This window comes from Rhinatrema bivittatum, chromosome 12 (assembly GCF_901001135.1).
Source record: "Rhinatrema bivittatum chromosome 12, aRhiBiv1.1, whole genome shotgun sequence".
Lineage (NCBI taxonomy): Eukaryota > Metazoa > Chordata > Amphibia > Gymnophiona > Rhinatrematidae > Rhinatrema > Rhinatrema bivittatum.
Window position 1 is genome coordinate 31922991 of NC_042626.1, and position 17565 is coordinate 31940555.

Consider the following 17565-nt stretch of genomic DNA (forward strand, 5'->3'; position numbering starts at 1 on the left):
CAGAGTCTCATGATTGGGATACGGCCATCCCAGGCTATAACTTCTTAAGGAAGGACAGGGAAGGGGAAGTAGTAGCTCTTTTATGTCAAAAACAATATCCAAGCAACTGAATTGCAAGGGATGTGGGGTAAAGAAGAAGCATTATGCATCAACCTAAAAAAAAAAAGATAGTTCTTCTATTTACTTCGGTGTGGTCTGGAGGCCTCCATTTCAGAAAGAAAAGTTGGACAGACATCTGGTCCAAGACATCCAAAAGGTGGGAAAGAAGGGAGAAGTGCTTGTTGTTCCCTTCAGTGGAATAGACAAGACCAGAGAGATAGTGGATGCCCTTCAAAGGGCTCTGCTCAAACAGATGGTACTGGAACCGAGGAGGGAGGGTGGGATACGCGGACTAGTGCTCACTAATGGAGATAATGTTTCTAATATTTACGTAAGTGCCCACCTTAGAACACCAGTGATAATCAGATGGTATGGGTTGGGGTTTTTTTTTATTGCAAATAAGATACAGAGAAGTCACACGAAGACCCGAGTTTTGAATTTCAAAACTACATACTTTTCCAATTATTCTTCCAGGAACATCCCCCATTTTGACAGAGTGGGAGAAAATGGGTGATGAAACAGCAGTGGGCCAAATTTAAAAGGAGTAATTACAAAGGCAACAAATCTATACGTTAGAAAAAGTAAACAAAAGTAAGACGAATAAGAAACCAATCTGGTCCTCAAAGGAGGTGGCTGAAAAAATAAAGGCAAAAGGATCAGCGTTCAAGAAGTATAAAGGATCCCGAAAAGAGGAACACATGGAAAAATACCTGGTGAAACTGAGGGAGCTGAAAAAAGAAATCAGGAAAGCAAAAGGTCAAGTGGAAGTGAGGATTGCCAAAGAGGTAAAGTGAGGTGACAAAACATTTTTCAGATACATCACAGAAAGAAGGAAGGCCCCAAGTGGTACAGTGAAGTTGAAAGGTAACAAGAAGCAAGGTGTGGAGAGAGATGAAGAAATGGCTGAAATATTAACCAAATACTTACAGTTTGGTGTTCACTAAAGAAAACCCTGCAGAAGGACCGTTGCTGGGTGAGAAGACCATAGATGGGAGTGGGGTAGACAAATCTCCGTTTACAGAAGAGAATGTATGGGAAAAGCTAGAAAAACTGGGGCCAGATGAGGTAAATCCTGGTAAAGTGATGGACTAAAAGAAATATAAATAAATAAAATAGACTGGAGAACAGCGATGGTGGTCCCACTTCATGAGCGTGGTAGCAGAGAAGAATTTGGAACCTACAAGCTGGTGAGCCTCTCAGCTCTGTGGTGCGAAAATTAATGAAAACGCTGCAGAAAAAAAAAGATAATGAACTGCATACAATCCAGTAGGTTGCTGGACCCGAGGCAGTAAGGTTTCACCAGGGGACGGTCCTGTCAGACAAATCTAATTGATGTTTTTGATTGGGGAGGTGGATCGAGGAAGAGCGCCCGATGTGATCTACTTGGACTTTAGCAAAGCTTTTGATATGATCCTGCATCGAAAGCTTGTGAATAAAATGAGAAATTTGGGAGTGAGCAGCAAGGTGGTGGTATGGATTACAAACTGGTTGACTGATAGGCAATGTAATGATAAATGGAACCTACTCTGAAGAGAGAGAGGTGTTAAGTGGAGTGCCACAGTGATCGGTGTTGGGACCGGTTCTGCTTAATATCTTTGTGAGTGACATTGCAGAGGGGATAGAAGGTAACATTTTGTCTTTCTGCGGATGATACGAAGATCAGTAACAGAGTGGACACGCCTGAAGGGGTAGAGAGAATGAAAAGTATTTTAAGAAAGTTTGGTCAAAGACTTGGCAGCTAGGATTCAATGTCAAGAAGTGCAGAGTCATGCATCTGGGTGACAGTAATCCAAAAGAGCTGTATGTAATGTGGGATGAAAGACTGATGTGCACAGACTGGTAGAGGTGATGTAGGGGTGACAGCGTCTGGTGATGTGACAAGGCGATAGCTAAAGCCAGAAGAATGGTGGGTGGCATAGAGAGAGGAATAACCAGTAAGCAAAAGGAGGCGATGATGCCCTTGTACATGTCTTTGGTGAGGCCTCACCTGGAGTACTGTAATCATTTCTGGAGTCTGTATCTCAAAACACACAGAGACAGGATGGAGGCAGTCCAGAGAAGGGCAACCAAAATGTGTGGGGTCTGTATCAGAAGACCTATGATGAGAGGCTGAAGGATCTGAATATGTATACCCTGGAGGAGAGGAGGTGCAGAGGAGATATGAAACAGACCTGAAAGGTTTTAATGATGCACAAACTTTGAACCTTTTTTGTTGGAAAGCAAACAGTAGTACTAGGGGTCACAATTTGAAACTTCAGAACCAATGTCAAGAAATATTTCTTCATGGAGAGGGTGGTGGATGCCTAGAAGGCCCTTCCAGAAGAGGTAGTGAAGACAAAAATAGTAAACAAATTAAAAAAGGCATGGGATAAACACTGTGGATCCCTAAAGGCTGGAGTGATTTATTTATTTATTTATTTGGGCGTTTTATATACTGTCGTTCCAACATAAGATCACAACAGTTTACAAAATCTGCACTTAAATTCTGGGTCAGCATTCATATTCTAGGTCAATGCAGCAGCAAATACATATTCTAGGTCATATTCATACATAATCTAGTTCAACACAACACAAATACTAGGTCAACACATCAGTATATAGAGTACATGTTTACTAGGGTGCTCTGATGGAGGTTTGTAATCCATGATTCTTCACGTAATACTCAGTATAGAGTTAGAAATTAAGAAAAGGGGTGCATGGGGGTAACCAGCACGGAGCGGTAGCTACTACCCCTAACAGAAGGCATGGTATTACTATCCTTAAAGAATTTGCTTACATGATTGTGATGGAACTGCAGTATTGCTCTACACTTTGGTGGGGGGAACTGGATTTAGACGACAACTAACGCTGGGCCCTGACTTTTACGGTACAGGGTACTGATATGCAGACATCAGGGGAAAAGCATAGGATAGCTTCTACAGCCTAGTCCAAAAGCAAAGCACGTTCAAGCAGCAGCATTGTCTGAATTATCAGGAAGGCTGCTCACCCTTGTAATAATGTTGCTAGCAGTAATTTTGTTATGGGTTTGAAGGTTGCTTGGTTTTCACTGTTAATATTACCACCCCATCAGAAGGCATGGGGGTGACCGGCGCAGATACTACCATAAAAAAGCTTGCTGGCAGACTGAATGGACCATTTGGTCTTTATCTGTCGGCATTACTGTGTTACTATGTAGCTCAAGCCCATAAGCAGAGCGCTCATCTCAGCCCTATCGCAAGCTTCCCGAGTCCAAGGACTTTTCCATCGCAGCAGGCAGGAGTGTGGCATAACCCTCTGCTTAGGGTGGTTATGGGGGCCATGTGCACTGCTTCCCTACCGTGCCAGTTCAGAGTGCTGCATGCTGAAAGGACCATTGCTGATGAAATTATAGGTGACCTCAGCTGAGCAGACTGTAATCAGAGGAGGCACATTTCTAAGGATGTAGACAAGTACCTTATTAATGAAGAGAGGGTCTGGTTTCATGGGGGGGAGAAGGGGGGGGGGGGCTGGGGGAAATAGGAACAGAGAACTTCAGTCCCACTGAGATAAATGTAATGGCAACAGCCCCTTTGCTTGTGCAGATAAATTACCATAAGTGGGGATGATGTATTAACAAATGAAAAGGGTTACAGTATCACTGGGGAACATTTTATTCTTCCGTTTACGGCTCTGGGTTTGTATTAATCAGCTGGGAAAAAAAAAAAGCAGGACATGCTGTGCGTCCCCTAGCCGAGACTAGAACCTGGAACCCTTCGTGTAAAGCAGGAGGGGGGTCTCTGGGTCAACCAGAAGAGCAAGGCTCTTTTGCTGGCCAGGCAGCAGAGGTGCTGCTCTCCTTCCCTAAATGTAGTTCTTTCATTGCACGGTGCTGGATACGGCCTAGTAGTGCTGGACACAGAGAAATACTGAGGAACTTCAGGTGGCACCAGGGATTATGTAGCAGCGACAGTAAAACTTTCTCTGTCTCCATCTGCTGGCAGGGATGCATAAACCCAGGAGTCTGGACTGATCGGGTACATACAGGGAATGTGAAATCTGTACACTGCCTGGAGTCTTAGGTGATTCGTAAATGTAAAATAAATAACCATGGACAGACATCGGTACGATCCAATAAGCCTCCATATCAATCCCAGTCCTCAAACTGGCAAAACAGAGTGAGGCTAGGGCCGATTTCTCTCAGAATAGAGAAAGGAGGGATCAGATCTAGAAGAGATTCCCTCACCCCTGTAGATAATCTTCCAGGATATGAAAGCAGGGGTGTACAGCGAGATCTAGTCTTTCACCACCTTCACTCTTCTGCATATTAGCACTACTGCCGGTAATCACAGCACAAAACTAGCAACATCCCATCAGATCTGCACTAAGGCCTCATGCATCTACTTGAAATATATTTCTGTTTATTCATTTGATCTTTATTACACTTTTCAGGCACTTCAAAGTGGATTACTTGCAGGTACTTCCCTGTACCTGAGGCAATAGAGGGTGAAGTGACTTGCACAATGGCCTAAGGATTTGAATCCTGGCTTGCAAGCCACTGCTCTAACCATTACGCTACTCCTCTACTAGTCAACAACTATAAGAAGAAAAAAAAATCTGTTTTTCTTCTTTTATCTGTAAAGCACTCAGTTCCTGGTGAACACACAGACACGTAATTCGCACCTAACTCCCTCCGCAAATGTCAGACCTCACTTCCTAATTTAACATTTTTCTGCATCACTGTTACATTTTAACCCTTCCTCGCATTCATTTTTACATATTAAGCAAGACTGGTCCCCAGACTAATTACCATCCATTTGCAAGATCATAAGAACATGCCATACTGGGTCAGACCAAGGGTCCATCAAGCCCAGCATCCTGTTTCCAACAGAGGCCAAACCAGGCCACAAGTACCTTGCAAGTATCCAAACATTAGATAGATCACAAGCTACTACTGCTTATTGATTACAGTCATAGCAATTTATGGATTTATCCTCTAGGAACTTATCCAAACCTTTTTTTAAACTCTGTTACACTAACTGCTGTAATCCTTCTTACCTGAACCAAAAAAAAGGACCTGGGTAATTATGTTGGCCCAATTAAAAAAAAAAAAAAAAAAAAGTTATCAGACTGTGCAAAGAATCCACTTTTTTCCAGGACTAGTATGGCTAACAGTGGACATAAAATCCCATGGAGCAGAGTTCAAACACCTGAATCACCTAACATGGCGAGAACCATTTTGCTGACTAGTAAAGTAATTTAGGAGGTACATTTATGCAGATTTTTAAATCACCTTTTCTACTTACAATTCATGGCAGCTTACAAAATGCATAAAAATACTATATCATTATAACAAATAAAATACAATAATCTACAAAGCTTTATAACACCATGCATAGCAGTAAAGTCCGTGTGCATTACATAAGACTTTACCACTCGTTTTCAAAGCAATTCCATGTGCATAACCTTGCTTTGGAAATAGTGGGGGGGGGGGTCGAATCCCCATAGTGGAGGCACATGTTATACACAGGAAGCTACGACTCTGGGTAAGCCTACACACAGACTTTGGATAATTCAAACATCTGCGCGTCAGTCCAATCCCTGCCCTAACTTCACTCCCCCCCCCCCCCCCCCCCCCCCGGAATGCCTACCTACATAATTCAATCTATCAGACTTCCATGAGGGCCATATTATATGCAAATGAAAAGAGATTAGGCTAGAGAAGTTAAGTTAGTAGCCACTGGAAAAATCTATGGACATTTTTTTTTTTTTCCTATTGATTTGGTCGGATAGAAATGCTGGTTATGCCCCCTGGTGGTCAAAAAATTAGCTGCATGCGTTAATAAGAGACTTGGGTGGGAGCTGAAGCCAGGTCCTTGGCATGACATTGTGCGGCACCGAACCACCAGGCTGTGCCGTCGACGTGCCTGGCTAAGCTTTGCTAGCCAGGAAGGACATGTTAGAATGCCAGAGAGCAGCGGAGCAATGTTCCTCACTGCTGGCAGCAGCCTACCCAAAATCTGCTCCTCTGTGTAGTTTATTTAAAAGTTATAGCTTGCACTCATCGCAACAGAGTTTGAGGCGGGTTGCAAAATTATAAAATCATACATAATGTAAGCAAAGGTCATGCAGACAGAACATGACCGATGAAGCATCCTCTGTGTACAGAGGCATCCCAGGCACAGAATTTGAAGTCTATAATGAGAAATCAGGCACAGGAGTTACTCTGTGGTCAGACGTTCAGTTTTGCTTTGATTTGAATTGGTCTCCTAATGAGGTCCATCTCAACGAGAGGCAGCAGCTAAGAGTAACGGAAGAAACCTTTCTTTCTTTTTATCCATCCAGGTTCAAAGCTTTAGCATCCACAGGAGGGAGGAGTGTCCAGGCAGCATGTGACTGGTGGGTATGAAAGAAGCGAACACACAAAAACAAACCTAGAAAGACCTGCACTTTTCCATCTGTTCTTAGTATTGCTGTGCATACTATAGCCATGAAATAGAAATGTACCAGGTGTGTGAAATTCTCCAGCATCCGACCACTCCCTCTGTCCCCTATGATTCACAGTTACAGTGAATGGCTTGGGGTAAAGGGGAAGTGACTCCCATGATGCAGAGGCAGCGTTCACAGCCCCAGGGGGAGGGAGTCCTGGTTATTTCTTAAAGGTGACACCAGATTTAGGGTTCCAGAAGGAGCCTGGCCCTCGGCCCAGGACCATTGCCGGAACGAGTGGACTAATGTATGTTGGGAGGAGACATAAAATAGGGGGTTGGGGAAACCCCATGGAGCAGTGCCTGGAGGCTTCAGCTGCCAGATCTCGGCCCTGGATCTGATTCAGCTGCAAGAACAGAGGAGGAGGAAGAGGAGGAAATCTGCTGGGGATTTGTATCTCAGTGCAAAAAAAAAACCAAAACACTGACATGTGCAATTGCCTGATCTTATTGTCTGTTTTAGTTGTCCTTAGTAAATCCCTTGATGCTTTCATTCAGGTTGTGCCCCAGGGTAAGAAAACCAGAATGTTTCTAAGCCTTAGCTCTCCTCTTATGGAAGAAAGAAAACACTTCTGTTTCCACGTGGTAATATTGCTGTCTGGGGTGAGGACATCAAAAAATGCTCACAACCTGGAAGCAGGGGCGAAACAAGGAAGAAAGCTGAGCAAAGAGAGCACTGGGGCGTCGCAGTTGCCAGCCTTCTCACCGAAGTCTGCGCTTGACGATGGTTGTAGGAATGTGTACTGTTGGCACCAGGCTGACTTCTCTTGCTCTTTCAGGCTGTTCTCTCACATAGACGACCCCTTCCTTGATGACCCCCTGCCTCGGGAGTACGTCCTCTATCTGCAGCCCAGCGGACCCCTGGCACAAAGGCTCGCCGAGTTCTGGCAACTGTCCAAGCAGATGTGCGGAAAGAACAAGGCGCATAACATCTTCCCACACATCACCCTCTGCCAGTTCTTCATGGTAGGCTGACGCTTTCAGTTCCAAAATGATCTTGCTCTGTAACCATAGGGTTAGACTGTGTTCCTCTGGGCTGCTGGCACTATGCACACTCCCTCTATTTACGAACAATGTGCAAGGCCATTATCACGGTTGCCATTGCTGCCTTTCCCAAAGAGCTTGAAATCTGAAGTAGGAACACAGGGTAGTTAGGTAGTTTGCTCGAGGTGGAGAAGGGAACTGAGCCAGAGTCTGGAAATGTTGTAGCCTTGACCAGTCCCATTCACCATAAACAACCGTCAACTGTTTAAGACCCCAGATTCTAAGGGGACCACAAAATCACCATGGCCAGGCTGTCTGAGGTGGTGTTCCCCTCCTGTGGTAGGGCTTGTGGTTCTGCTTGTCACTCAGTGAGCCAGATCTGAACAGTCACACTCTGACATTACCATTCTGTGTAACGTGTGCTAAATCAGCCACACTTTTCCATGCTGCTGTAGAAATTCCATGGGATGACTTCCAAAGCTGTGGCCGAAAAGCATTTATCAAAGTTTTATAGTAAATTCTGAGGGTGTTTTTTTGTTGTTTTTTTTAAATAAGTCCACCTGACCATAGTAGTAGCTATTTTGTTGACTAGTGGTGCCATCTGTGACAAACTAGGCTCAATATTCAATTCTTAGCCAGTTAAGAAAGGTAGACAGATAAAATTATCCAGCTAACTTAGCTGGGTATTCAGTTGCACAGCTACCCAGATAAACTTATCCGGCTAATGTAAAACGTATCTGCCTAACCTTAGAACTCTTGATAACAGGTCTAACTTAGCTGGATAAGTCCAAATATCTGCACTTAACCAGTTGTTAGCCAGATGAGTAGCCCCTCACTGTTATGCCACCGGCTAAGTGGTGGCCACTGAACATGGGTGAATATTCAAATGCTGCCCCTTAACTGGATAAATCCCTACTTATCCGGGTAAGTGACGGTGAATATTGGTCTCACTGTGTCTCACTTCCACATAAGCTCATTAAAGTGGCAGCATTTTCTTTAGCATCAGGACTTTACCTTATGGAACTACAGGTCCCAGCATGTAGTGGGACAAAACCAGGTTAAGCTCTGCCTAGCATCAGACTATCCTGCTATTTGTACATTTCTTCATTTTGCTGCACATTTACAGTTAACTGGAAGCAGGAAGCTTGTATTTGGGTGGTTTTTCCAGTAAGGAACTTAGGGCAGTTCACTAAAGTGCCTTTACTCGTGGTAACTTTAAAAGCAGGTTAATGAATAAGCTCCATAAAAAATAGGGCATGCATTAAAAGTTAGAATGGGTTATCGTGCTTTAGTGCCAACTATTTTTGTGTCATGACACACCTGGCACAGGGCTTACTTCATCATGGCACACCATCACCGTAATATTCTCTTCTCTCTCCCCATTTCTAGCATCATCACATTCCCTATCCCTCTACGCTTTGGTACTATCACTCTCCCTTTCTTCCCCCCCCCCCCCCCCCCCATCATACCTGGCAGCATCACCCCTTCCCGCCCTCTTCCTTCCACCCCCCCTGGCATCATCATCTTCTTCTTCTCTTCCCTCCCCTTCCCCCCAACATCATTTCTTCCTTTCCATCTCCCTCCACACCCGCTGGTATCATCACCTTCTTTTCCATTCCCCTGGCATCATCACTCCCCCTAACTCTCCACCTTGCTAGCATCTTTACCACTTTTCTTTAACTCTCCCTATCCCTCCACCCATGTGGCATCATCACCACCTTCTTTTCTCTCTCTCTCTCCCTCCAACCTTCTGATATCATCATCATCATCATCACCACTTTCTTCTCTTTCCTTTCTCCTCTGATATCGCCTTCTTTCCTTCCCACTGCCCAAACTCTCTTCCTTCACCCACTGGCATCAGCACCATCTTCTCCCTCCTGCCCCTGGCATTATCACCACTTTCTCCTCCTTCTCCCTCCACCCCTCTGGCACCTTAATCTTCCCTCTCCCCTAGCATCATCACCTTCAATTCTCTCTCTCTCTCCACCCTTCTGGCATTATTACCACCCACTCCACCCTTGGCATCATTACCACCTTCCCTCTCCCCTACCCCTCCATCCCCTGGTATTATCATCACCTTCACCTTCCACCCCTGTGGCATCATCACTTTCTCTTCCCTTTCCTCTTTCTACTCTTCAGGCATAAGCACCCTTTCCTCTTTCTACTCTTCAGGCATAAGCACCTTCTCTTCCCTCTCCTCTAGCATCACCTTCTTTCCTTCCCTTTTCTCTCCCACTCCGACCCCTTGGTATCACAACCTTCTCCCTCTGACATCATCACCACTTTCCCTTCCCTCTCTCCACCTTTCTGGCATAATCACGTTCTCTCCCTTGGCATCATTACCACCTTCCCCCCGCCCCCCCTCCATCCCCTGACATCATCACTACCTTCACCCTCCAGCCCACTGGCATCATCACTTTCTCTTCCCTTCCCTTCCTCCCCACACCAGACACTCTGTGGCACATTCATATTCTCTACCCCTCCCCTCCGGCTCATTCATTGCTTCCTTCTGCCCCTTCCCTCTCCGGAGCCGCCAGAAGTCTGAGCAGCACTTACCTGCTGTTGCCTCCTCCTCTGCAATTACAGCACGAGGCCAGTATGTCTGGCAAGACCAGAGAGAGCTAACAGAGAGGGAAGCAGCAGGAGCAGATAGGCGCTGCTCTCTGACCCCCTCTGCTGGCAGGAGGACATTCTGCAGGCAGGAAGGAAAGGAACCAACCAAGGCTGCTAGCGGCTCAACCCTCGTGCTGGTCAGCCACAGCACACAGGTTGGGAAACACTGCTTTAGGGGCCGATGCAATATGGTGCGCTGAGCCAAGCGCACTCTTAACATGCATTTGGACACGGGTAGAAAAGGCGCTAATCAATTCCCTAATGCAATAAGGGGATTAGCGCCTATTCAACACGCGTCTAACGCAGAGTGAATGCAATAGCGCTCTTCACATGCAAATGCACATGAATGAGGCTATTAGGCATTCACTCCCGATGCAAAAAGAAAAATGTGCGTCTCCGACGCACATTTAACTGTTATCTATTAACGCCTACCAGGAGCTGTGTGCATCAAAAAAAGAATAAAAAGAAAAGAAATAAAAGAAAAAAAATTGACGATTGGGCCCATCACAAAAACCGACGCCGAGTTTATCGGCATTGGTTTTTGTGGCTGTCCGCCGCTAAGGAAAACAGACACCGATAAACTCGCCATTGGTCCATTGGTTTTCAGCGACCTAGTCACGACTTTATTGCATCGGACCCTTAGTGATTAGCCCTCTATGGGGCCAATGCAGTAAATCAGCGAGGACTTTCCTAACGCAGCCCAGCACCTCTCCTGGGTCCACGATCGAATATTTAAACGAGGGGTCACGCTGCAAAGGAGGCGCTAGGGACAAATGTGTGCCCCTAGCGCCTGCTCGGCAGCGGGCGCCCAGGAGAGGTGGCTGTTAACAGCCACGGGTTAGGAAAATGGATGCTCGTTAACTGAACGTCCTTTTTCCTAACTTGACCACGGCACACTCTTTTTTTTTTTTGTTTGTTTACATTCTGTCCTTTTTGGTTCCTCAGACTTAATATTGTCACGATATTACAGAAAAGCAGTATTTTCTGCTTTTCTATACACCTTTTTGGGCTGCTCTGGGTATACGTTAATTTCTGAGCATAAAAATGTGTGGCTCGGGCACACTTTTTTTTTTTTTTTTTTTTTTTTTATATGAGGAGAGTAGCTAATAGCCTCATCAACATGCATCTCCATGTGATGAGCGCTATTAGTTTCGCAGGGCGGTTGGACGCGCGTTTTGGACGCGCTAATCCCCTTATAGCATAAAGGGTTGTGGACGCATGTCCAAAACGCATGTCCAACCACGGATTAAACAGTGTGCTCGGCTGAATGCGCTGTATTGCATCAGCCCCTATGTAAATAATGAATGTTATCAGCGTAGGGGTTGACAAAGGTTTGCTCTTCTCGGCAGTGTGAGGATAATAAAGTGGATGCCCTCTGTGAGGCTCTGCGGACGACGGTCACCCGCTGGAAGTCCAAGTTCCCCACGCCCCTGCCCCTGGAGCTCTACACGTCTTCAAACTTCATTGGCCTTTTTGTCAGTGATGAAAGCGCTGAGATTTTAAAGAAATTTGCTTCCGATTTTGCTGCTGAGGTCGCTTCCAAAACAGGTGAGTGCCCATGGGGGGGGGGGGGGGGCGGTGGAAGAGTGCAAGGGTGGCTCCAGTTGGGAACCTGCATCTCGAAATGAAATGAACAAGGCACCCGATGTTCTGTCATCTGAGAGAGAGTCCTATGTGGGTGCTGCCCAGCTTGAGCACTGCAGTCCATTTCCAATCAACGGTAACTGGACAGGTCAAGAGAGCAAATGCAACAGACTAGAGCAGATGTGAAGTGGCAGTCACAGAGCAAAAGGAGCCACATGTGGAACTCAATTATCTCTTTGCCATTCAGAGCCTTTAAGCAGTGTAGTTGAACTTCAGAGTCAGACCCCCCCACACTGCAGGTCTGATATTCACCCAGGGGCTCATCCAGATAGAACCCTTTAGCTGAGCAGTGTTCACCCGCAAGGCAGCTCCCTATTAGCTAAGCCAGGGAGAGTTTTGATGCATGACATGCTAAAGTCTGTCTGGATTAAGTCCTTACTAAGCAGTCTTAGAAATGAGAGAGTCCACTTGGGCTCGGAGCAGGGTAATGTTAATACTACTAAAGGATCCTGGAACAGCCAAGTAGACTTAGGGTTTGTCACCTGAGTGTGAGCAACATGGAATAGATCATCAGAGACAGGATGCTGAGCTCAATGGATTGTTGTTCTGACCCAGTATAGCACTTATGTTCACTTGCGCTTCAGAAACATCTGCCAGGCCCATTTCCAGTGCACAGAACGTATGAAAGCTTCCGTCAGGTGAAGGAAGAATCCTAATCTGTTACAACCAGATGGGTGGAAGGACAAAGGGAGGAGGTGGGAGAGATAGAACAGTGCATCCTCTGAGGTTGCTCAGAGACTCGGCAATGCAAAGCTGGGAGGGATGGGCATGAACTTGCATCCTGATTTCTAGTTCAACACTGCAGTCACTAGACCTCACGCCCCCTTCCCGCTGTAAGAGTGCCGGCCTCTTTCTGTGCTTCTCTGCCTTCCAGTCCTCAGGGGCTCCTTTCCATCAAGCATTGCAAGGAGCTTTTTATGACATTACCCAACTAGAAGGGGAAGCTGCGTGCTGTCTCTCTTTTTTTTTTTTTTGATAGCTTATCTGTGTGGCTGAGTCCTTCCTGCCTATTTTTCTACAGCTGAGGCGAGACGCACAGAAAGCTCTTGCCTCAGAGCCTGCAGCGCACACTGTAAACCTCTGACATAACGCTGTACCCTTGAGATGTCTGTTTAGTGCAATAGTTTGTTCTGCTCGTGCATTTCATATTCGGAGGCGGCAAACGGCCCTGCGGGCAGGCTGTCAGTTGCCATGGGTGTTCTTTAAAAAATTAAAATCGTGTTACGATGGCCATGCTGGGATTTAAACCTGCGACCCTCGGCTTTGTAAAAGATGGCAGTTTAGGCTGCGGAACTGGAACTGTCTTTCCAGATGTGTAAACATGTTTACAGCAAGAGCAAGTAATTTTTGAAAACTGGGGCAGTCATCCCTTCCAAACTATTTCCACCCCACCCACAAAAATAAGAGGGTCCTTTCTGGGCTTAATATTTGACCTTAAACTTAGAGAAGGAGATTACAAATGATCAATTATTTTGATTTATTTTCACAGGAATTTAACTTAGTTTTCCTCATTTCTTCTTGGCACTGTGCTGAGTTTTCACTTTTTTATGAAAACGTTTGCCCTGCTTGACTGCTTGTATGAAGGATTTTGCACTAAATTGTAAAGCAAAATATCTTTCTCAGAAGGGTGACCTGTGCTGAATTCTCATGAAATGAATTCTGAGAAATTTACCTTTCATTCTTCCTTCATTTCCAGCTGTTTCTGCCCTTTTTATTTTATTTCTGTACTTGTCTAAATCCAGCACCTAATCTGGATTAGGGCAGAAAACACAACGCATCTTCAGTTGCAAATGTACCATTCAGACAGACAGAATATCCTAAAGAGAGCTGATTAGAACATTAGTCCTCAACCCCTCAATGCTGATGGCTTGTCATGTTCCATTTGTTATTCTAGAGGTGCGTGTGGAACCCCACAAGAAGCAGCTTCACGTCACCCTGGCCTACCACTTCCAGGCTGCCCACTTACCCACCTTGGAAAAGCTGGCGCAGAATATTGACATCAAACTGGGTTGCGACTGGATGGCTGCCATATTCTCCCGGGATATAAGATTTGCCAATCACGAGGTAACCTTCAAATCGGGGGCTGATATCCAGATGACTGGTGGTAGGGTATTGTGTGGTTGGCACAGCGTTACGGATCATGGTTTCCTTCAGAGCAAGTGCTGCATGAATATTTGATGGCTGTGTTTCTCAAGTCAGTCCTGGTGTTCTCCCTAGCCAGTCTGGTTTTCAGAATAACCAGAATGAATTTGCATGAGATTATTGCATGCAAATCTGTCTCCAGTACTGCATGCAATATTTATTTAGGATATCTTGAAAACCAAACTGGCTGCAGGTATTCCAGGACTGGCTTTATTGCAGGGGCAACAGAACATCTTTTTGGTTGGGGGGGGGGAAAGAGACAGAGCTTGGGGCCGAGCCAATCCAGCTCTGCCCCTCCTTCTGCCCCCTTTGGCCCCCCCCCACAGGTCTCTCCCTTGTCCCCAGATCTCCTTTCTCCCCACCTCTCTCTCTCCCCTTGCCTCCATTCCCTCTTTCTCTTCCCCCGCCCATCTCCTCACTCTCTTTTCCTTTCCTCCTTTCCTCAATCCCCCTTCCCCTCTCCATTCTGATCAGTGGCAGAAGGAGGAAAGTGATGGTGCTTTGGGACCGTACCTCCTCTGTCGTCTGAACTGCATGGTTGTCCAGAATCCCATGCGGTTCAAAGCAGCAGTTGGGTCCAGAACAGCAGAGGTGGAGGACACCGCAGACGCACTGCTGCTCTACTCCTCTTGCCGGCAAACAGCTGCTGCCTGCCCGACCCGGCCCCGGATCTCCTGCAGTGATTCTGTGGGAAGGGCCAATTTTGATCAGGCCATGGCCCCAGTGGCCCATCCCATTCTGATGCCTGTGCTTTAGGATACTGAAGTACCATTTGTACAGCTAGGCATCAACCTTCTGGACGTTAAAATATACAATATATTTGTATTTTGGTATGGTATCTCTCTCCAAAGCTTCTTGTAGACGTCTTGTACAATACTACACAGTAATTATTACTCAAGTACAACTAGCCATTTTTGCAACCTTAGAAGGATGAAAATCTGTCTCTATCAAGCTGGGATCTCGGTGGTTCGCCATTCCAGTCTTCGTGGCCTCCTAACAGGCCATATTTTCAGGAGAACTGCAATGAAGACCCATGCGTACATCAGATCTCTAAGAACCACGTTAATTAGCGTGTTTTGGAACCTTTGAAATTAGATTTGTTTGAGGCCCAGAAGACGTAGTGTTGAGACCTACTGTGGTTTGGTCTTTATCAGAAGGGCTGTCCCAACTGCACTGTTTACCTTTCAAACTGCTAGCTGCTTTAATTTTCATCGCCCCTATATTTCTAGTCGGTGTACTAATCCTTGCTAAAAGCCCACCTGCACAGAGCCTGGAATAATTAGAACAGTAACCATGCAGGGTTTTGCACCCCCAGACGCTACAGGTCATCTATCCGTACACACCACAGAACGACGACGAGCTCGAGCTGGTGCCAGGCGACTTTATTTTCATGTCTCCGGTGGAACAGATGAACACCAGTGAGGGCTGGATCTTCGGCACGTCGCTAGCCACAGGCTGCGCTGGGCTGCTTCCAGAGAACTACATCACCAAAGCGGATGAGTGTGGCACCTGGGTATTCCATGGGTAAGCAAACATTTCGTTCAGCAAGGCCATGAAAGTGTTTCCTTTCGCCTCCCTGTCCTCAGGTCGTGTTCCAGCATAACAGCAGGTTGAACCAAATTGGCAAAATTGAATTGAATAAGTGACCTAATTAGAAAAAAAAATACAGTTCTGGTAGCTATATCAGTCCTGGAGAAAACAGAAGCCTTTGTAGGACCAACCAATCAGATGTTGTAGTATATTAGATTTTGAGTCCTCATGGCTCCTTTCTTTAGATGCTGAAAACTCTCAAAAACTCATGCAAAACTATAAAAAAAAAAATGTTTATTTTGTTTCACTTAAACTAAAGGTTCTCAGTTGGAGGCAGTCACTGTACTATGGGCATGCGCCGTAGACCAGCATTTCCCAGCTGTTTAAAGTCCTAGCTACACCTACATTAACATAAATATTAACCTCCACGGGCCAATAGGAGAAGCACTGAAAGCCCCACCAATCTTTCAAATTAAAAAAAAAAAAAAAAAAAAAAAGAGAGAGAGAGAAAGAAAGGGCGGAGATACCCATGACCCTGTCACAATGGACCAGTTACTTCTATATACAAGTGCAGGAGAAAGAAGACAGAAGAAGTCTGTGATATGGGCAGCCAGCTCAAGCTACCTCAAAGGAGGAAGCACTGTGTGCCCTGCACAAAGGAGGGCCCAGTTATCTGTGCCCTGCATGCTGCCCACTAATTACCAAACTCCAAGGCCCATACTGTAGGCTGGAGGAAGAGGAATGCATGGGTTACACACGTGCTCAGAAAGGAACTCCTACATGGTTAAGAGCCACTGCTGGTGACTCTTTTTTGAGTGCCGAGCCAGGTGTAGATCTGGATCTGAGCATCAGGCAGTGGTGACTTTTTTTTTTTTTTTAATCAGTTCTGAAAGCACACCAGAAAGCCATAGCACACTGATTAGAAAACACTGCTGCAGGGGTAAAATACCAACCCTTTAAACTCTCTGGTAATCCGTGGCCCTCCTGCGGCATTGCCACCCAGGAGGCCAATATCTGGGAACTCTCTGGATGTCAGCCAGAGGCTTTGGGAATTTGTATCAATCACCAGGTCTGTGGGGGAAACACTAGAAAGCTCCAGGCCTCTTTGTTTACTGCTTCAGCCCCTCCTCTTCAGGAAGCTTGCAGGGAACAGAAGGAGAGAGGGGTGAGCGTGGAGCAGACACTGCAGGCAGAATTTGAGGAGCGAGCAGCTGTGGCAAAAGGACTCGAGATTCAGTTCTAGATAGAGTGAGGGGGGATACAAGTCAGCCAGGTGTGATTTATGATGGTGGTGGGGAGAAAAGGCAGGGGAGAGAGAGAGGGAGAGTCAGGATTAGTGTGGGAGGTGGGTGGAAGAGAGAAAGCAATTACAGATTGTGTCCCCCTCTCAGGTAGCAGCAGCAGCAGCTTCTGGTAAATACTCAGGTTAGCACAGATTATCAGTGCCCACTGTATAGGTGGAAGATGATATGAGAGTGCAAGTCCCTATTTTTCTGATAGACTGAAAAAAGGGGCTATTTATTAACATCCCGGACCTCTGTTTGTTTTTTGGGTTTTTTTTCTGCCATCTCACACAAGAGTTATCCACCAGCGGGGGAGGAGGTCTGAACCTCTAGGGCCCTCTGTGCCGTGGTGGGGTTTCAGGACAAAGTCTATCTCCGTTCAGCGGGTGCTCACTTCAGAAGACCTCTTTACAGACTGCTGGATGTGTTTCTCTCTGCAGCTCCCGCTTCATGGTGTTCAACCAAAGCAGGTTTACTTCAACTTAAAAAAAAAAAAAAAAGCACAAAAAACAGGATCCAGGCCAGAATGGAAAAACAAAATCATTAACATGAAAAGGAGAATAACGCCTTTTATGGGCTGCAGTTTCGTTATGGTGCACTTCCTCCTAAGTTTCCTCTGATCTGAATCAGTCTCCACTATTCCCTCCCCTTGAAGAGGGGGACAATTCTCTTCTCCCCTTCCACAATCATAGGCAGGTGTGTGTGTGTGTGTGTGTGTGTGTGTGTGTGTGTGTGTGTGTGTGTGTGTGTGTGTGAGTGTGTGTGTGTGTGTGTGTGTGAGAGAGTGTGAGAAAATGGAACAAAACCCTCCTTCCTTCAAAACTGGG

The 17565-nt window shown here is 45.9% G+C and overlaps 1 protein-coding gene across 3 annotated transcripts in view; it reads left to right on the forward strand.

Moving 5' to 3' along the window:
- UBASH3B (ubiquitin associated and SH3 domain containing B) overlaps nucleotides 1–17565 on the forward strand; it is a 146409-nt gene that overhangs the window by 106372 nt on the left and 22472 nt on the right. For all 3 annotated transcript variants that reach the window (XM_029573773.1, XM_029573775.1, XM_029573776.1), the window contains exons 2-6: nucleotides 6400–6453; nucleotides 7322–7508; nucleotides 11489–11687; nucleotides 13678–13847; nucleotides 15241–15449. In XM_029573773.1, coding sequence (XP_029429633.1) covers nucleotides 6400–6453; nucleotides 7322–7508; nucleotides 11489–11687; nucleotides 13678–13847; nucleotides 15241–15449 — 819 coding nt within the window. The remainder of the gene's footprint in view (nucleotides 1–6399; nucleotides 6454–7321; nucleotides 7509–11488; nucleotides 11688–13677; nucleotides 13848–15240; nucleotides 15450–17565) is intronic.